Genomic DNA, 22,648 nt, shown 5'->3' with positions numbered 1-22,648 from the left:
TTCTGAGAATTAACTATGGTGCAGAATCAAGCCTTTGAAACCTGTCACCAGCTGGCATCTGATCGGGCAGTACTGTAGCCCAGGTGCTAGACAGGAGACTGAAACTAATTTGATCCCTCTGAAAAGGCAGAACACTGGAGACTCTTAAACTTCAGTAATTACAACAAACTTTTAAGCAAGCTGTAAGAAAGACCCCTAAAAGGCAAAGTGGCACTATGCATGCAGCACAAAGGCTGCAGGTAAGGCAGTGTGGCTCTGACAGGTACACTGTCTTTCTGGTGTCAGTGCTAAAAAAAATAGGGCTGGAGGGGTTGTGCAACACACCAGTGCACTGCTCTTCTGTATCATCGAGTGCCATGTGTGTCTCACAAGTAGAGCTATAAGGATGCAACACTAACAGACAGCAACTTACTCTGCACCAGAATGCCTGAGCCGTTTGCATGTCTCTGCATGCATATATAGCTGTTTATGTGTTGTGTATGTATATTTTTATATTGGCTATAAAGCCAATTCTGCATTATTATCAACAAGATGCTTCCTCTATATGAGAAGGAAGGTTTGACTGGAGAAATGAGCTTTTATCTTAACTGCAGGTTAAAGGACTTGGTTGCTAGTGGTCAGTGAGGGTCATTCAGTCAGGTGTGAAACGTAAGGCACAAATATCCCCAGGTTGTGTATGCTCTTAAAAAGATAATCCTATCATCTTACATCAAGTGTATACATGAGAAAGGGAAGACAATGTACAGAGAGATCAGCATTTACTTGCACAATGTGATTAGCAAAATTAATCATACACATTCAATTTTCCAGGTAAAAAAATCTTGCAATGTCTATACTGTGGAGGAGAACCTTACATTTATTCATACGTGTTGAATGAAAACAGATAGTATTTATTAGGTTTTTGCATAACCAGCAGTTAACAGCTAAAAAATAAAAGAAATCATTCTGTGGTAAGCCTGAGTCCACCAAACATTAGATGCAATTTGCCAGGGGAACAAGGCAGTTTTCAGGGAGGTGTGGGCTGAGTGCCCTCTGGTGGGAAGAGCCACCGCCAGCAGGAGAAGCAGACTAATTATTAACTCATCTCAGTTCATTCTGTGCATTAAGTAATGCTGTAAAAACTAAGTGATGATGTAATTCCATGTACCAGATAGCATGTCTGTGGAATACTTGTCTTTTCAGCTCTAATCTCCTTTTGATGTGGATAGGATGGATGTGAAATACTGAACTGTGCTAGTCTGGATTCCAGATGCTTGTGTGTCATTATAGTTGCTGACTAATTAGTACAGTCATAAGTTAATCCAGTAGTCTTGTGCCACGCTACTATACATAGTGCTTTTAATTGTGACTATGTGTATATATATGTTGTCCCTTCTTAGACAAGTTACAGATATGTTGCTTTGTGACCTGTACAAGTAGCAATTTATTAAATCTACTCCCCAGTAGTTAACTATGCCACCAAGGAAAGAAATAAAGCATGCCAGACCTACAACTGGCGTTTCAAGCGTCACCCTCCAAATTATGTGAATTTGGGGTATCAGTAATATTTTCAGTTGGTTTAATGAAGTGGAAGTCACACTGGAGAACGTCCCCCCTTCCTTACTGTAACCCCCAGATTAGTGCTCTGTGGGACGAGGGAAGCAGCAATTTGTGCATGAAGCATCTGATGACGCAGCCCTATATTGGTGCAGGTATTTCTTTTATGCTGGTGCTCTGTGGTTTTTATATAACAAATGTTATAAAGCTTTTACTTCCTATTGGTTTGTATGTGCAGTATATTTAATAACAGATCATAAACATTTCCCATACCTTTTTTGTGTGGCATGCAAGATAACTTCAGTTCTCTTCAGATTATTGTCGTCTTTGTTAATAAACTGAAAAATAAAATAATTATAAACTACTGAACACATGTTCTTTAGCTGTGCATGAGAATGTTTTGTTGTTTTAAGGTTAAGTTTTCTATAAATATTAATACTTTGAGGATGTTTTGATAATAACAGCTTTATGTTATTTTACATTATTTGGTCTATAAACAGGTAAAGAGATGGAAATGAGGAATTTCTCCATATTCAATGAACAGCAGTCAAAAATAATTTTGATATTTGAAATGGCTTTTTTCTTTCAGCATATCCTTTTGAACAGTTTAAAATTTAAGATGGGAAGGCTGTCTAGTATATGAATGCATTTTTAGTCTTTGAAAAAGTAAGAATACACTTTCAGAAAACCCATAATGATTTAGCTGTGCAAATTTCATTAAAAGTCAATAGAACATTTTCTGTGAGATCTTATGACTATCCTGTTCTTTTATGTATGAAGTTCCTTTGCTTTTTCTTTTGAATAGGGTACATCATTTACTACAGTACGGATGTGAATGCTGAAATACATGATTGGGTTATTGAACCCGTCGTGGGAAACAGACTGACCCATCAGATACAAGAACTGACCCTTGATACACCGTATTACTTCAAAATTCAGGCCCGCAATTCGAAGGGCATGGGGCCTATGTCTGAGGCAGTTCAGTTCAGAACCCCAAAAGGTAAACTATCATATATATCTAAATATCTTCCTCCTCATTTTCTGAATGTAGCCTCTTTAAGGATAAGATACCAGTAGCATGAATTTTATATTTAAACTGGAAAAGACAGGACGACAATAGAGTTTGACTAGAATGAAATGTTCTATTGGAACGATCTTGCATGTAGTTAATACATACGCAAATGTTGCTGAGCTGTTTGATTAATTGTGTGGTTTCAAAATTACTGGTGGGCACTTAGGTCATCTAGTTACTAATGCTGAGCATCCATGTCCTAAATGTGCTTTTTAGAAAACCAGTTTTTAGTTGCTTTAAAATTCTAGGTCTTGTATGTCACATCTGCTCATGATGAAATGGTATAAAGCAGCAGGCTATGGAGTTGGTAGCCAGTGCACAACCGCTTGCTAGTGACTTGTATGATATAGTGGGAACTAGTGTGACACAACAGGCTCTTAAATCAAGAACTGCTTGGTGATGGGTAACTAGTGAAATAGTATGAATGCACGATAGCTTGGAAAAAAAGTACTCTAAGGAGAGGTGAAAAATAAAAAGTTATGAGTAGATTTTTTTCACAGTACTTTTTCTATATGAGCATTGGTGGTTAGAAATGAGAGCCCTAGCTAGTCTACTTATGCTATGAGAAACTTTAAATTCTGTCTCTCACTCCTTCAAGCCTTGTGATCTTTCTCTTGTTTTTTCCTTCCCTGTGCTTGTCTCACTAGCTGAATCCTCAGATAAAATGCCTAATGATCAAGGTAAATGAATAGCCACACTTTCTTTTTTATTCCATCCTTCACACATTTTGTATTCCCTGTCCATGTGCTGTTGCATTTCCTAAATGAAACAAGTATCTGCTGCTCTAACTGTAAATGAGCAAGTTCCTGTTGTGCTTTTAATAGTGGAAGAACTGGAAGTCCTATTTGTGGTTTGGGTGTTGGGAATATAAAGTGATCTCTGTAGGCAGATGTCACATGAAGGGACAAGTGGGTTGTGCCAAAGCTGAATCATTCTGTCAAAGTTAATTTGGATTAAGTGATACTCCTGCCAGCCTCTGACCATCGATGCAAGATCTCAGTACCAGAGGTGGAGGATCAAACAGTTATCTAATTTGTACAAGTGCTGTTTTGTGAGCTCTACATCTATAATTATTTTCATAATAAAGGAAAGTATGCCTGCTCTAGAAAGCTTTTTTGCAAGAGAGTTTCTGCTTGTCAGCTGATTTAGACTCCAGACTCTCCTGAAGAGCACAGCATTAGCTACTAAAAGCCTTAAGATTTTAAAATGCTAGCTTGGAAAATGGTAACTTTGAGTTTACTACATTGAATTACAAGGTGAATGTCCCAGGGCTATTTTTGCTTTCTTCCAAATAACCTACAGGCCCAATAAAAAGGGAAAGAATTAGTCTGAAGGGATGAGTTTAAAAGGACATGGGCAAGCAGCTTAGACATACAATTAAATAGATCCTAAAGGGGTTGAGAATGAGCTGCTTTATTTTTGACTTGCTTTTCAACTTGTTACTTAGAAGTAATTTATTAAATATGCTTTTACCTTCTGCATACCAAATAACGCTGATACTAGACAGTTATGGAGTAAATTCATATCCAGACTTGTGTAACAGAGATGATAGCTGAGATTCAGGCTTGTCTGTGGGGAAGCAGATACCCACCATGTCATTGTTAGTGCTCAATTGCAAGAGGAAGGGAATAGGGGAACATTAAAAGTTTATGTAAAATTTGCTGTTTTCTGTTCTGCACTATTCTAACCTCATTTCAGCAGATAACTAAATCTTCTCATCCGTTGTTATCATCATAAAGTAACACATTCTTCTAGTAACAATGTGATAAATTTGTATCAAATTATATAATTTATAAATCATAAAAGCCAAAAGAGTTTTGTTGCAGAATTCCTATAAGAATACTTGGAGATTATAAATCATGGCAGTACATTAAATGTAGAAAAGGAGAAGACGAGCTGAAGAGCAGAAAAGCCTGCTCTGTGACAATATCACTGACTTGCAGAATTGTGTCTTTCAGGAAATGGTAGGCAAGTTATTGAAGACTGGGAAGGAACAAAACTATAATGGGATTGACTCTGTGGCCTTAGTGGTTCTTTTTTTTCTCTCCTCTACTTTAATGTTTTTCTTCTATATTAAGCACACTGTATTGCTCTGCCACACACTTCTATAGCACAGAGCTTGTATTGGGAGAAGTTAGTGGCTGTTGCTGTCAGGCTTCAAGGAGTTGCACTGGCCTAGTACAAAAGCAAAGGTTAAGGTATCTAATCCTAGTAAAACTATCCTAAAGTAACACAAAATTAAAATATGTTGTCTGGCTAACGATACCTAATGGGTAACATGGAGATTGACAAGCTTAAAAGAAAAAAAAAAAAAAAAAAAATCAGTTTCAAGTAAATGTTATCTCAATCTGTTCCTTAATATGGAAGGAAATGGAAAACCTCAGCAACAAACTTTGTAATAGCCTAGAAAAAAGGCTGCTGTCCATACAGGAGATGTAGCATGTGCATATGCTTGTTCAGAGCACATCATGTAGAAGCCAGACTTACACTCCATGTTGTGGTGGTGACTGGCCGCTTCTGAGAGAAGCGCTGAGTTACAATCTTTATGTCCACATAAACTGCAGAAAAGAGCCAGGTCATCTTTCAGGTTGCGCTGCATAAGAGATGAGCTCCCCAGAATTTAAAGGCTAAACTGTTGATCCCTGATTTCAGGAATTAGATACTGAGAAGCGTCTTGGTTAGGTACCTAAATTTCATTGTGTTTTGAAAACTGGACTTTGTATCTTGTGGTTACCTTTTTTGGAAAGTGTCTGCACATTTTTGGAAATGTGCAGACACTGACACCGCGCAGTCGGTGCCAGTATCAGACATCCCTGAGCTGCCATGCTCTACGAGGATTGTGCGCAGGTAGTTATTCCCAAGGATGTCTATAGCCTTTGGAAATATGACTGCTTGCCAGGATACTGCTTTCTCCATATTGCTGCCTTGCAATGTTTTTATCGTCTGAATATGACCTATATACTTTGTCACATATACACACACATATGGGGTGGGAATATATAAAATCTGCAGTTGGCTGTGTGAGTATATGCATTGTGCAGGGAGTGCAGGCCCTATGATAAACCTCACCGACTCAGTGTTACACCCACATGTACCACATGATCCCGGGTGGTCTGTGCAGGTGACTTTGTATATCTTATTATCTACTCCATTATTTTATGTTATCTGTTAACTTCAGAAGCAATTATTTTAATTTTCTTTCACGGTGTTATTAAGGATATTGAATTACACTTGGCCAAGCACAGATCTTTGCAGAACTCAATAGAAATATCCCTCATGAATAATGATTCTGCAATTATAATTCTTATTCTTATCAGTTAATTAGTTGTTAATCTTGTTAATATGTGCCACATTGCTTTTTTATTATGCTATTTTTAACAAAGTGTTGTACAGTACTCAGTAAAATGTTTTATGGAAGTCTAAATATAGTATGTATGTGTAGTTACTGTTACCAACTAAATTATAGTCTGACATTTAGTTTGTTTGAAAATACCTGCTTTCAATAAAACAGAAAGATGCGCATAAAGTATGCCACCATCTCCTATCTGTCACCTTTTCCATGATCTTGCCTGTGTTAAGGCTCCAGCTGCTGCACTAAAAATGTATAGCGTGTCTATTTGTCCTTTTAAAATATTGTCAGTTATTTTTATTCCCCCCTTCTCCCGCAGCTTCTCTGTTGCTACAACATATCTTCAGCACCAGGTTCAGTGATTCAGAGAATTCATCTAGGGTTTTTGTGACATCTTTTCAGTGCAGGTTTTCTGGTCGTACAGATGTAAATATATTAAATACAAGCTGTTGAAAATTCTGTTAAATTATTTCATTGCTGCTGCAAAATTATTAGTCCAGTACTTCAAAAAGAGAACACATTTTCACTGAATGCAGTGTCCTTGCTAGACTGGCAGGTGCAATATGTCTTTTTCATTATAGATTTGTCCTGCGATACATCTTTTCCATCATTTTAGGCTACATCTAACTCCTTGCTGTATACATGTAACATTCCTTCTTACTGCCCTTCTCAGGGCTGAATCAGTAGTCTTGCTGGTACCTTTTGGTGTTTTTACCAATTGTCTTTATTTCACAGTGACTAATTTACAGGCTTTGACTTCGGGTTCACAATTTCCATTTGTTACACATCCTTTAACACTTACTACGTCTTGATTAGAGTGGATTTTTAACTGAGAAAATCCTTCTCTTGATTGTGAAACTGCCAAATTTGCAGACACTTGGGGGTTTTTTGTGGGTTTGGCTTTTTGTGCGTAACAGTATAAAAATGTGCAAAGTATTATGGATTCCTGTAACAAGAGAAATGCTGTTCTTTGCGTCTTGCTGTATGTTTCCCCTACTTTTATCGTTCATGGTAATTCAGCATTAGTGCATTTTAATGAAAATACAGAAGTGAAAGAACCAGGGGTTTGTATATCTTTATCTGTGGGAAGCATTCTGCTAACTCAGGAGAGGTCTTAACATAAGAGATGAACTTGTGACTTTGTGCGTCTTGCTGTGGCAGCAAGTGATCTAAATTAGACCTGAATTATGCAAGGGGAAGTACTTGTTAGAGTAAAAAGAGGACAGCATTTCAGCTGGTAGGGCAGCTCTTACATTCAGCACCTAGGAGCCCACTAGCAGTAGCTAATTCAGTTCAGGAGGGGCTGTGTAATTTGCCTCAGTTTGTAATAACTGAGGAACAGACATGTTTACTTCCATTGTCAGCCTATAAACATAAAGCTTTGAAACAAATTAATTTGTTTTCCCAGGTTTCACCAAAAACATTTTTGTGATACTTTATTGTCACTTGTGGTGAAGGTGAAACAAACAGAAAAGAATGGGGAAAAGTTGAAGGCAAGTTTTTATGGGTAGGCAGGGACTTAATGCTACGTTTACTGCGCTTTTGATCCTCCACTTATTTCCAGTCTTCCACACTTACTATAATTAGATATTAGGAGAAGAAACCTGTATACTGTTATGTACTGTTTCAAGATTATTAACTATCTGTGTAAGTGTGGCAAAGCCATTTGCCTCAATATATACCTGTCTATTACTGCAAATAATTTTTATTACATTTTTAAAAATGAATACTAGTAGAGGCTCCTAAACTAGGAAAATAGTAATGCAGGAAACTAATTATTAAATAGCTCTTTTGAAGAAGTGGTTCTCTTCTTGGAGAAAACAGTTGTTGTTCAAAGCCAAATCATGTTGTAGGGGAGAGAAAAGGAGGCGGGGGGGAAATGCTCACAGTGGTTCAGAGAAGTTCTGAAAGAGCTACCTTAGGAAATGCTGAAGTGTGTGTTTATCTGTACATGTGTGCATATATATGTATATAAAATTACCACATATATGACCTTTTCAGCTTCAGGATCTGCAGGGAAAGGAAGCCGCCCAGTGGACATAGGACCGGATTACAAACCACCACTTGGTGGTAAGTGTTGTTATAAAGCTTTTCAATTTAAATGCGGTATCTTTTGGTGTTTCACCGAGTGTTGCTATATCCTACTGAAAATACTGATTACATCTGTTCCAGTAACGTTTTCTCTTTATGATGATAGTTGTTCCCACTCAAGAAATTGTATCATACTTCTGTCATAGTATTCTTGCCTACTGTGTGGGGTATATGGAAAAAATATCATCACGTGCATTTACATTTCAGTCTTGATAAGCAGATCTTGTTCCCAGTTTAGTTTTAAATGGCTGCTAAAGTGCACCAGTGTAAAATTAGTTCAGTAAGAACATACTAGGAAGGGAAAAAAAAATCTTAACTCATTCTCCTTATTAGCACTGCGCATTGCGGAAGCCTTGCCCTAAGGTAACGCTCATTAGTGTTACACAAAATGTGTTTCTTTTAGAGGAAGTGACTACTGTAGAACACTGATACCAATTCATATGATTATTGGGTCCAAGGGGATGCCTGTAGTGCTGTAGTTTTAGCAAGGTCCCAGGTTAACTCTCCTTAGACTCTAAAATACTGATTGGGGTTTTTTTTATGATAACTATTTGAGCAGGGTGAACATAAGTCTTTATCCACTGTTAGCTGGAAATGGATCTATAAAGCATCTTATGGATTTAAAAATTGTACAGAAACACAATTGGCAAATGACAAAAAAATAAGGAAGTACTTAACTTGAAATCCTAGCAGACAAACCATATTTCTCATTCTGCTAATCTGTATGATTCTAGAAGTCTTTGATGGGCACTGCTTGCTTTTGATGGGGATGTTTTCTAGATAATAAATAACCCCTTTCTCCCATCTGAAACTCTTACAGGCAGTAACAGTCCCCATGGAAGTCCTACTTCTCCCTTGGACAGCAACATGCTCCTTGTAATCATAATATCTGTTGGAGTGATCACCATTGTGATAGTGGTAATAGTTGCTGTCTTCTGCACTCGTCGTACAACTTCTCACCAAAAAAAGTAAGATGTCTGGGTGGCACTTTGCCCTGTCCTACCTTCCTCACTTAATTCTATTATTTAATCTTCTCTTTATGATGCTTTAGAGTTTATTACTTTTAAGTCTTGTGGGCTATAGAAATTTTGTTCTGACAACAGATCAGTAATGGAGTTTGAATTCTTGTGTTCAGAAGACAACATGCATCAATACAGCTAAGTTATCATGCGTGCGATGATGATGTTCTGTTTTTCCTAATGAGTGTTTCAGAGTTCACAAACCATCAAGAGTTTACAGGCAAACTGGGGCAATGCTTTCATGTATATCTGCACTTGCTCCTCTCTGAGGAGAAATGATTGTTTAAAATATTGTTTCCAAACATCTGTTTAGACCTGTGAGAGCTCAACAGCTCAGGCAGATTCTCACTTCTGTTCTTAGCAGGTACTTCACTGTGTGGAGTAGGTTTACAAGCTGTGCATGATAATACCCAATTTTTAGATAGATTACTGGAGTGGAATCTGAATCTGGTGCTGGGCTCCTTAGAAAAGTGCTCCAAAATCCAAAATATAGGTGTGTATCTGAATTATTCCCTCATTTAGAGCATCTGAATTAAGACTGTAGCAGCAATGCTTCCATTTATAGGCTCCTGAAGGTTGTTTGTGCATGTTCTTTGAAAGAACTGAACAGAGCTGAAGGTCTTTTTTAAGTTTGAAAAGACTCTGTTATGCAAAACAGAGTTTTAAGAACGTGATTAAAAGCCAGGCTTAGAAGATAATCTCCACTTGCTTTGCTGAAGCTGAACCATCCTGCAAAAATGCAAGTTCTCCAGGAGAGGAGAGCAAGGATACATGGGTGATGGTCTAGCAACTGGGGGGTGTGCTTGGGAGAGGGCAAAATTCATGGGCCTGTGCCCAGGAGATGTATTTTATTTTCAAAGAGCAGAAATAACCCTGTGAAATCTTGCCTTTGTTTTCCCAGTTTCTAAATGCCACCTTTCTTACATGCAGCAATCTACCACCAGTGAATAACCTTCTGATCTGTTTTACTCTTCAGCTACAGTGCTCAAAGCAGGGTGCTGGCAGCGTGTCTGGCTGCGTATCACCTACACAAGAGGCTTCGTTCATTGATATTTTCAAAATTTTATTTAGTCATTTCTTAGCCATTTCTAGCAAGTGTGCTACCCAGAAGGGACACCTTCCTCCATCGTTGCCAAGGTCCAAAGTGAGGAGTGCGTGTGGAGGGCAGTGCTGGAACTCTACATTTTACTTTTCCAAAATTCCGTCATGTCAAATGTCTGCCTCACAATCAGTTTGCTGCTGCTGCTATTCAACAGCGATGAAAAAGCATGTTTGTTAGATGTGTCTAACGTGAGCAGTGGTAAAATGAACATTCTTGTCATTAGTCTTTAGAGTTAACTATCCTGTTGGGATAATTGCCTATTTGCACGCAGCTATTCTTTGAGGTTGTTTGTAAGCCCTGGAGTATGGGCATAGCATGATGTACGTATACTTTGTGTTTAGAATATTCTCTGAATAACCATAAATACTGGAAACTTAATTTTTGTTAATGAAAGCTTAGACTGTAGAGCACAGTTCTGCAGCATGTGGTAGCATTTGAGACAAATTTCATGGCATCAGAGTTGCAGAATATGCTTTGCGATGTCAGATGTGCTTATATGTAAAATTCAAAGCTTCCTGCCCAGTGGGTAGCTTTTGTTCAGCTGGATACAGGATCTGAAGGAAATCTCAGTGAAAATTTGCCTTTTTCAACAAGTGAAAGGAAGCCTACATCTAACTACATCATCTAACAACATTTCATTTGTTTTGCTTCCCAAGGAAACGAGCTGCCTGCAAATCAGTTAATGGCTCCCATAAGTACAAAGGAAACTCCAAAGATGTGAAGCCTCCTGACCTCTGGATCCATCATGAAAGACTGGAGCTAAAACCCATTGATAAATCTCCAGATCCCAATCCAATCATGACAGATACCCCAATCCCTCGCAACTCCCAGGATATCACCCCTGTTGATAATTCCATGGACAGCAATATCCATCAGCGCCGGAATTCCTACAGAGGTGAGCTATCCACGAGTACTTTGACCATGATGTTTAAAATTAAATATATTTTACTATTTATATATTTGTTATATATTTAAATATATTAAATATATTTGTATCTGGTGAAACCACTTTATTGACATATTGCTCAGTTATCCTTATCTTTTTTTTTGTTCTTACTTTGCAAGTAGTGAATTAGTTTTGTGCCTAGTTTATAAGACTCTCTGAAAAGGATGGATCGCATGTTTTAATGAGAAAATTGAGTGCCCAAGAGTTAAATTATGAATTTCCCTTGGTAAATACTGATGAGTAATCAGAAGATCATCTAACAAATGTTTCATATTAAACTGTTGAGATGTGTGTGACATTTTTTCAGCGGTCAAACACACAATTGGGTGTTGGTGCTTTAACCAGCTATTGCTCAGCTCTTGAGGTGTGGGTGAGTTTTCACTTGGTGAGTGGTTAACTTGTTACTCCAGCACATCTTACCCATATGTGTGACTCCTTGTACTGCCACTCATTGCCCAGAGCTGCACTGCCAGAGATTTGTGATAGTTTCTCCATTGCCCAGTAATCTTTACCCTAACTGACCTCTTTTCCACCTTCTAGTGAAGGATGAAAGAGCTGTTTTTATTGATTATGAGTCACAGAACTGCTTACAAACAGGACAGCCCAGAAATAGAGGAGGATTGAAATCATCTGGTATGGTATCACAGAAGTCTTGCTGCAGTGGTAAATAACCTTGAGTATTTTTCCTTCAGGGCATGAGTCAGAGGATAGCATGTCCACATTGGCAGGAAGAAGGGGGATGAGGCCCAAGATGATGATGCCTTTTGATTCTCAGCCACCTCAGCGTAAGTCAACAGCCCACCTACCAGCTGGCTTGAAATTGGGAGCACCCAAACAAGCTGTGTTGACACTGTATGCACAGGCACACACACTCACATACTGTCTTCCTACTTACTTCTCCTAAGTAATTCTGTCATATCTGCAGTGGAAAAAGTTCAAATAAGGCATCCTGAATCCCTTATTGTGAAGGCAGAGTTAGATCCAGTTAAAAGGAAAAACTGAATAGCTGTATTTGAGCGAGCAGGAGGCATGCTGAAAAAATGGGGAAGAGTTAGGAAGGTGTCCAACAGTCTGTCTGTCCCAGTCACCAGCAGTGGCAACTGCAGGTGCTTTTTACAGAGAGCATGTGAGCCTGGCTGCTTTTTATAGTGCATTCCCTTTGTAGTCTGCCAGTATCCAGCTGTTACATAGGAATTTGTCATGGTTTAGCCCCAGCTAGCAACTAAGCACCATGCAGCCGCTCACTCACTCCCCCTGCCCCAGTGGGATGGGGGAATCGGAGGAGTAAGAGTGAGAAAACTCCTGGGTTGAGATAAGAAAAGTTCAATAATTGAAATAAAGTGAAATAGTGATGATGATGATGATAATAATAATAATAAAAAACAAAGCAAGTGATGCACAATGCAATTGCTCGCCACCTGCCGACTGATACCCAGACAGTTCCCGAGCAGCGACCGCTGCCCCTGGCCAACTCCCCCCAGTTTATATACTGAGCACGACATCATATGGTATGGAATAGCCCTTCGGTCAGTTTGGATCAACTATTCTGGCTGTGCCCCCTCCCAGTTTCTTGTGCACCTGGCAGAGCATGGGGAGCTGCAAAGTCCTTGACTAGCACAAGCAGTACTTAGCAACAACTAAAACATCAGTGTGTTATCAGCATTCTTCTCCTACTAAATCCAAAACACAGCACTATGCCTGCTACTAGGAAGAAAATTAATTCTATCCCAGCTGAAACCAGGACAGAATTGTAGAGAGTTGATAAATCTCTTTCAGGTTTTTCTCCACTGTTAGTTTTCTCCCCAGACCAAATTATCAAAGCCTTTTAGACTCCCCTCATGAGGCAGCTATCCCCTTTATCGCTTTAGTTGCCATTTTCAGAACCTTCTCTAACTTTACTACATGCTTCTTGAGATGCTGAGAGGCCAGAGCTGGACACAGTACCACCAAGGTCTTACAGAGCAGGAAATGGTGTCCTCTGCCTTGTTCTTAATACCTTCTGTGCTGAATGAGGTACTATATTCTGGTGGCTTTTTTGGCTGCCATTGCATATTGAGCTAACGGTGTCAGAGATCTGGCAACCATATCCCCAAAAACTCTTTGCTGAGTTGTAACTGCCAGCTCCGAGTGCATAATCATGTAAGTACTGTTTGGATTATTTTCCCCTTGATGTATTACTACTGTAATAGCTTATTTAGCTATGCTAAAGTTTACCTGCCATCTTTTTGCCTGCTCGCTCAGTCTTATGAGGTCCTTCTGGAGTTCCTTGCCATCAAAATAGCATTTGACGACCCCAAAGACCTTAATATAATTTCCAAATTTGAAGATTTCTCTGATTGCTTCCATGTCTGGGTCACTGAGAAAGATAATTGATTAAAACCAGTCCCAGCACTGATACCTGGGGAATCTCCTGCTGACTCTTCCTCTGGAAAATTGATCATCCCTTCCTTTCGCTTCCTATCTGTAACCAGCTTTCAGTCCACAAAAGAGTTTTCCCTCTAACAGCAACTTAATATTTTAACTTTGGAGTGGAGCCTTGTCAGAGCTTTTTCGAAAATGTAGCTGTGTTAGATTCACTGTTGCCCTTTAGTTTCATATTTACTGGCACCGTCTTAAAACTCTGAGGTTAGTGATGCAGGATTTACTTTTACAGGAGTCAGGCTTACTCTTTTCTAAATTACCATGTTTACCCTTATCTGCAGTGGTCTTACTCTTACACCGAAACATTAAACATTACTGCTCTCCCCACTGCATGGATAGCTGTTTGTGAAGCAGTTCTTGACCAGCTGTAGTCTACAGTCCATGCTCATATGGCAAACCAAAATCAGTATGGATTGATGCTAAAATGCAGTAGTGGCTCAGGAGCAGCTTCAGAAACAACTCGGCTGCTCATCTAGTAGGAGAGAATTAGAGAGCTGGGGCAATAGATCACCACATGTCTCAGTGCAAGATATCCCCACTTGTGACTAGTCCCCTAATTTACTGAGCAGAAGACATGGCTCTGAAGGAATAACACTGCTCATCTTTTGGAAAGGATACCAAAAGCCTGCAATATGTACAGTAGCTTTGCTCCACAATGTGTTTATTGTACTAATTTAGTAGAAAGTGGATAGACCACTGATAGAGGCTGAGGTTTTGTGAGTGTGGCAGAGCAGACTCTTAAATGAGGAGGATGTCTGGTTTGTTATTTCTTATCTGTGTATTTCCCTATCAGTTAGTGGTGATTTGAGCAGAAGTGTTGAACTGAAATTTTGTTGAGGGAGTAGAAATATATTTTAATTATTATTATGAAATATTTTAAGAATTAATATATCTAGTTTTCAAATGATGACTCTGAGATGGAAAGGGACTTGGCTAAACCTCTGAACAACTAGACTGAAACCCTGACTTGAGAACATAAGTAAAAAGTACAAAAGTTAACATGCAGTGACATAACTGTGAGGCAAAACTACACAGTCCTTATCTGGTCTGAGCTTTAGACTTCCCTGAGCACTATGTTCGTGTTCAACCCTGTAGCCAGGTAATTGCTACCACAAGCTCTTGTGTTTTATGGAATGGTATCAGGCCAGTCCATTATGTTTCAACTTTCTAACTTTTTACTTTATTTACCTGAAGTGAGTGCTTGGTTTTCTTGGCCTCTATGTGCTTTTTCAAGTGTCCTGATGACCCGATTAGCTCAGTTTGTGAATTTTCGATTGTTTCCTTGTTTTACAACCTTTTCACAAGAGTAGTATCTTTTTTTTCTTGGTTTTAAAACAGTCTGATGCTCCTTGTTTTCTCCCAGTTTTACACATATGAAGGAGGAGCAGAGGATACAGTTTTACACTTATCTTTCCTCCCATTAGTTTCTTAAAAGTTTTGTCTGCTGTCAGATATGGGTATCTAACAAGGGACATGGCAGCTATTGGATTCTCATGGTTTCCTGTCCCATGCCAGGTGCGGGAACATCATCATGTTCAGACTTGTGTGACCCTGTAACAAATTCAGACTGCAATAAGTCTTCCCCTGTGCACTTCAAAGTGTTTTTTCTCTAAATGGGATGCAGCATTGGATACATACAGCATAAGATTAACTCTCGCAGGAGCCAGTGCTGAAGTGTGCTGAGTGCTCCACCGAAACAGCGTACCAAAGAACCCCTCATACTGTGTTATTCAGTGAGAAAGATACTCAGCAACTTATATAATCAGTCCCACACAGGATGAAAAGATGTACAGTTGGCACAAGTGATACAGTGGTGATACGTATCTTAGGGAGGTAGGATATTCCAGTTCTACTTTTTGATGGTATTCAAGCTGTGCGATAATGCTGGCAGATACAGTTGTGGATATGATTTTCCCTTGCAGCACTAAACCCAGCTGTGACATCCCTTTTTGATACCAGTCCTGCTGTGTTCACTTGAAAAGCCTGTCTGTTTTTGCCCTCTTTATTAGATATTGCCTTGCCCAGAAAGAATGAAACAGACACGGCTGGCTTATTGTGACAGGGTTAGCATGATGCACTAAATGTCAGGAAGGACAATGTAAGGTCCTCTGGTGCCTTAGGGATGGAGATTGTTTTTGTGACTTTGACGTTCTGTCTTGTTTGCAAAAGCTCTGAGGGCTTCCAACTGTAGGTTTCTATTTTACAGTAAGTGGAAACATTAATTAATGTCTAGATACCTTCTTGCAGAAGCTACACAGAAAACTGACACTGGTACATGAGGCTCTTTCTCAGCAAGCAACAGAGAAGGCAGGACCATTTAGTGTGTTTAAGTCTGTGCCTGCAGGTACCTTCCTATTGTGTTTTTTTCCCCCCATTCAAATCTAGTTACTTACCTTTTAAATACTAAATTACCCTAATTTAGTATATTCAATTTTAGTATACTTTACAGTAATGCAATAGGAATGGTGTATGCCTGGTTAGTTCCTTCTTTGAGAACTGGAAAACCAAGATTCTATGACAATTAGGAAGTAAGGAGCTATTTCTTTCTTAACACACCACATTTCTCTTTATCCATTTCTTCATCTGAACTTTTCCTTGAAATTAAACAGTGCATCATGATCTTCATTAAGAGCTGGTGGTACAACATACTGATTTTTGACCTGTAAAGCTATACATGATTTAGGTCTGATAACCCAGCAAATTATTAGCAAAACCCAGCAGTTTAAGCTGGACGGCCCGGTGGCAGGGTAAACTTTCTGGGGACGTGGCTTTTCACTGAATCAGGTTTTCCCTGCATTTCCCTCCTGTGTTGAGACTCTTTCTTTTGGATGATTTTAAGCAATTCAGTATTTTAGTCTGTCATAAGAACTAAATTCTGCATGCTTTTCCTCCCAGCTGGGGAGTAGTGAGAGTTTGTTTTGCTGTTAGCACAAAAGGGCGAGGGCAAAGGATGATTTACATTAAGTATAAAATCCATGTCTCTCAAACAGGAAGAAGAAAACAGCAAGATAAAAAAAGAGGGGAAAAAAGAAAAAGAGGCATTTGGTTTGAGTGTATTGGAGCAGAGCTTTACTAAGTCTGCACAGAGCCTTTGGTGTCTTGTCTTTGTCTTGCATTATTTAATTAACCAAAGATGCCACATTTGGTTACAACATTAAGAAATTCAGTGACAGCCAGAAATTATTTTGGAATTTGAGCTCATATGTCTCCTGTATTAGGTCTGACATTTATAGCACAGCATGAAATACATGGAAGTTCTAAAGGGAGCTGAGCTTCATTTTTCTCAAGTGTAACAGAAAGTGCTTGAAAGATACAGCCATGAGAGATGCACTTTCTGCACAGGAAGATGAAGAACTCTACCTCTTTTGGGGGTTTTGTGTCTTGGCATGGAGGGAGCTAAAGTGCTGGAGCAGAGTTGGAAAATTGGTATTGAAACGTCATCTTGGTGTCATTGTAATCTGCTGAGCGATTGGCTCCCCTGTTCAGTGGCTCTGTGGGAGAAGGGAGGGTTATGGTGCATTTCAGTACATGTGCATGCTTGTCTGTATGTTAAGCATTTTTCTGTCTTATATTCATTCACAGCTGTGATTAGTGCTCATCCCATCCATTCACTCGATAACCCTCACCATCATTTCCACTCCGGCAGCCTCGCTTCTCCAACTCGCAGCTATCTTCATCACCAGGTCAACCCGTGGCCGATTGGCACATCCATGTCCCATTCAGACAGGGCCAATTCCACAGGTGAGATATAAATGATCAGGTAGATTTTGCTTGTAATGGAACAATGAGTGAAACGTGGAAATCAAAACCTGAAACTTAATTTGGTCAGTCTCCGTTGTGGTGTTCCATGAGAGGTGGAGTGATGGGTTTAAGTACAGACTAAATCCTTGATAGATTGAGTTTTCTGTAAACAATTTCTTGTGTATATCAGATATTGATCCTTGAGGAACGTGATGATGTCCTTGGAAAAGGTGGCTTAATGTTTTATACACAACTTCAACAGGAAGATTCCTTATTCTAAAGCCTTCAGCCCTGGAGTCTGAAACGTCAGATTAAATCTAATTTGAGCTACTTAATATGATAACTTTTTTCCTAATTACTTGTGTTTAAAACCGAGAGAGGACAAAAGTCCAGACTTTGCTACTGGGAGCTGACATTAGTGTATCTTCCTGAAGCACACAGAAAATTGTGGTGATTTCTATGCAGCATTTTCAGGCTTGAAGCACAATCATTTGCAATAGTTTTCGTAATGTCTCCAGTGCTCTGAAAAATTCTGAAGCAACAGTATTGCTAAATTGCATGTAGGTGACATCTTGAGATGAAGTGAATTCTGAGCTTCTCTAGTTTAAGGTCTACATTTTAATTAAGGTGCCACAGCCAACAGCGTTGTTTCCTTATGAAACCAATTCATGAGGCTGCAAGTATACAGACAGATGATATGTTAGAGGCAGAGGTTTCCCTTGTTCTGTTTATACTGCTGAAGCTCTCACAATCCAGATCTTTTCCTGCATATGGTCTGAGTAGGATCACAATGCCCTAAATTCAAGATACCATTATCATTGTTCCCTTAGATCAGGGTGGAGCCTGCTGCAGACAAACAAATGAACATTTTAGCTTTCAGCAAGTAAAGGGATTTCAAGTCTATCTCAGAAAAAAATTTGGCTCTTCTGTATGCACTACAGTAATACATGCTTAATGTACACCTATTTAAGAATGCCAATACTGTGAAATACTCAAGGGTAAAAAGAGAATGAAGATTTGTGTTCCATGCTGTTTATCTGAGGTCTTATTACATGTAGCTGTTTCAGTGCAAAACTGTTGATTTGGTATTATGCCTGTGGAATCATTCAGTTCTCAAGCTTATTTTGTTATTAGACAGCCTTTGCCTTTACCTTAAAACAGGACAGTTACACAGAATTGGTGTTATTTCCTACACAGACAGTTAATATGTGAATTCATTTCTTAGCTTGTAACAGTGATCTTGGAAAAGGTGCTTGCAAACGCTACTGTTTTGTTTCCATCTGACACAGAGAACATGTCTGTTAAAGAAAATAAACCACTCTTTTTTTTTTTTTTTTTTGTCTCGTCTGTTGTAGAATCTGTTCGAAACACACCTAGCACAGACACCATGCCAGCTTCCTCGTCTCAGGCGTGTGCTGACCACCAGGATCCTGAAAGCACCACAGGGTCTTATCTGACTAACGCGCAAGAGGAAGATTCGGCTCAGAACCTCCCTACAGCACATGTCCGTCCTTCCCACCCGCTGAAGAGTTTTGCAGTGCCAGCAGTGCCACCAGCTGGTTCCACGTATGACCCTGCATTGCCAAGCACACCGTTACTGACTCAGCAAGGTGAGTGGGGGAAAACTGGCAAGGCACACTTGCCAAAAAGAGAAAAAGGAGATTTTAAGAAGAAAATGAGGGAAGCCCCTTAAGGGGCGGGGGGTAGAGTTGGGTGTCAAAGGAAATATGTCAGAGGCTCGTGAATTTTGTTGGTATAATTTTCAAGGCCCTTTTCTTTTAGGTACATAGATAAACTAGACAAGAATTCAAAGTCAGCACTCCGTAATTTGAAGTGTTCATTTTCCTCTAATAGAATCCTTTTTATTCTCCCACTTTCAAGAGCTTTCGGAATAGGCAAGAGAACTAATTAACTGAGGCATAACTATATAACACTTTATTTTAAGCTCCTAATCATCCAGTTCACTCAGTGAAGACTGCATCAATTGGGACCTTAGGAAGAACTCGACCTCCTATGCCAGTGGTAGTTCCCAGTGCCCCTGACGTTCAGGAGACCACCAGGATGCTTGAGGACTCGGAAGGCGTAGGTACTCTTACACTGCCAGTGGCTTCCTTTGGCAGTGCTTATCAAACTGTGGTGAATCTGTCTTTATGGGATACTTGTAAACTTTAGTAATGTCCGCACCGAGACTTTCAAAGGCAGAGGATAACAAGGCTTCTGACTTCCACCAAGTGCCATTGCCTTTAACCCATATAAAAAAATTCCACTTCTACACAAGGCAGTAAATTCAGAGAATAAGCACTTAAATTGGAAGTACTAGTAGTGCTTTCTAAATCTGAAAATTACTTAAGAGCATATCTTCATTCCTAATTACACAACACTAAATGGATGCAGTGCTTCCATCTATTCCAGTCCACTAGGCCCACTCAGTCAAAAACTGAAAAACCTTTGGCAACTCTTTGGCTATTATCTGAACATAGAGTAATGTTCTGTGAGATCTCCTTTCTTGACTTATGCTCAGTGCTTCTGGTTTCTGCTGCCCTGTCGCAATTACAAGAAAAGGAGAGTAAAGACCAATACCATCTATAGCACTAATCTTTCCATTCTTTACGGTACATAGCGCCTAATGGAGCTTCGGTGTATGCCTTGGGCTTCTATACGCAGACTTCTGTACTGAAGCTGTAGAAGTGCCCTGCACATGTTTTTTGCCTGCTTATCTTGATGTAAAGAGCATCTTTGTTCACAGAGCTGAATGCCTCCAACCGTGCCATTTGCTCTTCTGTACAGCTTAAGATGTTGCGTTCATGCTTGCTTTGAGATGTCATTTATTTCTGTCTGTTTTGCAAACATACTGTGCCTGGATCCTATTAAAGTCATGCAGCTGCAGCTTCCTGTGCTGCTGCAGAGCAGCCAAAGTGTCATTGCAGATGGAAAATGTAGCATTAATGCCAAAATATTTAAAGCTATCATCCCAAATATGTTTTTAGATACTCATATGAAAGTGTTCTGACTACCTGGGAAAAATGCAACTGTTGGGCTGCTTTGGAAACAGCTTTTAAGTGAGGATGTTCTGGGTGTCAGGCACTGGAAGAGCTGTTTTCCTTTCAAACTGCAAGCGAAGAAGTTACTGTATTAGCTATTGTATTACTTCTACAGGAAATGTTTATTTTGAATTATTTTTTCTTTTTTTTTTTTCTTGTTTCCTTATTGTCCTTTCCTTTTGTCACATTGTTTTTGTCACCCTCTTGATTTTATTTCTGTATGCGCTGGTCTAAAAACTATATGCATGCTTGATTTGGTGCCCTTCTGCCTAGTTGTCACTCCTACTTTATTCTTTTCTTTGGTTGGTACCAAAAATATACTCATTAGTTTATTCATCAACAAATTTTTAATATTTAAATACAGCCATTAATAAATTTCTTCATTAATAAATTAGTACAATATAAAGACACCACAGCACACTAAACACTAGTTAAATTATGAGTTTTAAAGATTAGGATTAGATAGTGATTTGAATTGATTCTGCTTATTTTTATGAGAGCCTGTAGGAATGAGTGTGAGTACTTCCAGCTCACTGCTATTTTGTCATTGTCCATAGTAGGGAGATAATGCGTTAGACACAGGACAGAGACAACTTCTGGTACAATCTTAGATTGCTTGGTAAACTGGAAAGTGCCTGCTGTCTTAATTTCTATTTAAATGAAAGAAAAGGTTTGTATCTAGAAGCAAAGGAAGTGAGATCACAGTCAGGGTTGAGGGCTCCACTCTGGGAAGGACTCCAGTTTTATGGTATGCAATCAGCTGAGCAGTAGCTTTAATATTAGACTCTAGCCAGAAGGTCTAATAATGGACCTTAAATATATAGAGCGGAAACTGTCACACAGGAGTTCTGTTGCTTCTGATTCGGCATTAGCAGAGCTGGTATTGGGATACCACGTGTAGCCTGGCTCGCCTTCTGTGAAAACGATGTAGAGAGTGAAGAGGGTTTGGAGAAATGCTCCAAGAACGTAAGAGGTTAAAAACTACACAGTACTGGGAAAGACTTGGTCAGCTTAGAAAGGCTTTTGAGATGAACTAGTTCATGGTATCTGTCTACACACATGAACAGCTCTCATAATTCTGTTATCAATGCAATATAGGTGAAGCTAGACAATTGAGGCTAAAAATGGAGTATGATTTTTAGCAAGCATAATGATTCTCAAAACAGTTTTACTGAAGTGATTCCTTCGACCCTTTTTTCCAGTTAAGCTGGGAAGTTTTTTCTAAAACATCTACTTTGGTTCAAAGGAAGCTGTTCTCCTGAAGCAGGAATTGATACAAGGGAAACAAATAATATGATCACAGTCTTAAAAATCAGTGAAACTATGAATCACTATTGCAAAAAGATCTGCACTTACAATAGAGAGTTGTTTCAAGTTACTAATTTCTGTAACTGTCGATAAATCTGCTTCTGCTTATTCATTTGTCAGAGTCACAATCTATACCAGAATCACTGACCACTTCTTATTTTTTATTCTGTACCTCTTTAAAGAAAGCGAGTCACCTTGTCAATAACTTTTTACATCTCCCACCACAGAATTATGAACCGGATGAGCTGACCAAAGAGATGGCCCACCTGGAAGGACTTATGAAGGACCTTAATGCCATCACTACAGCATGACCACCTTCACCAGGACATGACTCCAAACAGTTTCACAAGTCTTGGGACTCAGCCTTGGAACACAAGGAATTGTACAGAGAAGAAAGAAAAAAAGAAAAAAAAAAAAAAAAAAAAGAGAGAGAAAACAGAAAGAGGGACAGCACATGAGAGCATACACAGAAAGCAAATGAACCAACAGGTGCATTTGTTCTACAGCTGGTCAAAAAGAGGTGACCTTTCTTGTCATCATCCTGCAATGAAGTCATTGCCAAGTTGAATTCCATTTACCTGCTGAGACCATGCAGGATGGGACGCATCAGGCTGAAATCTAGCATCCAGACAAAAGGGAAAAAAGTGGACTTCACGTTTGTTTCTTTTTTTTCCTGGTCAGGTTTTGTCTCAGTGGTGTGATTGCCCTGCCTTTTCAGTGTTGGACATTCGCATTTATGTACAATTTTATTTGTGTTTTTATTTTATCTTTTTTTATAAAAAGGAAGAAATATTGTAATCAAAAAAAGAAGAAAAAAATGTTGTTTTTCACAGCCTAGACTGACGTTTGACTGCTTGTTCTATTGTGTATGAAAATTCATTGCCAGTGTGGGTTGTTCTGTTTTGTTTTTTATTCTGCGTATAATTACGTCCCCTTCTGGCAGTTAATCCATGGCCTTTTGGGATGCTGCACTGCTATTTGTAAGCTTTTTTTATTATTTTTATATTATAATTATTAAAAGC

General features: G+C 39.1%; 1 protein-coding gene across 1 annotated transcript in view; it reads left to right on the top strand.

Annotated features, from left to right (window-relative positions):
• NEO1 (neogenin 1) overlaps positions 1 to 21,937 on the top strand; it is a 221,306-nt gene extending 199,369 nt beyond the window's left edge. The window contains exons 20-29 of the mRNA XM_075713990.1: positions 2,342 to 2,536; positions 3,256 to 3,288; positions 7,959 to 8,027; positions 8,869 to 9,016; positions 10,826 to 11,064; positions 11,808 to 11,900; positions 17,119 to 17,277; positions 18,633 to 18,887; positions 19,223 to 19,359; positions 21,854 to 21,937. Coding sequence (XP_075570105.1) covers positions 2,342 to 2,536; positions 3,256 to 3,288; positions 7,959 to 8,027; positions 8,869 to 9,016; positions 10,826 to 11,064; positions 11,808 to 11,900; positions 17,119 to 17,277; positions 18,633 to 18,887; positions 19,223 to 19,359; positions 21,854 to 21,937 — 1,412 coding nt within the window. The remainder of the gene's footprint in view (positions 1 to 2,341; positions 2,537 to 3,255; positions 3,289 to 7,958; positions 8,028 to 8,868; positions 9,017 to 10,825; positions 11,065 to 11,807; positions 11,901 to 17,118; positions 17,278 to 18,632; positions 18,888 to 19,222; positions 19,360 to 21,853) is intronic.
• Positions 21,938 to 22,648: the final 711 nt, after the last annotated feature.

The sequence above is a fragment of the Pelecanus crispus genome, chromosome 7 (assembly GCF_030463565.1).
Source record: "Pelecanus crispus isolate bPelCri1 chromosome 7, bPelCri1.pri, whole genome shotgun sequence".
NCBI lineage: Eukaryota > Metazoa > Chordata > Aves > Pelecaniformes > Pelecanidae > Pelecanus > Pelecanus crispus.
This window is presented reverse-complemented; position numbering and strand designations above follow the sequence as displayed.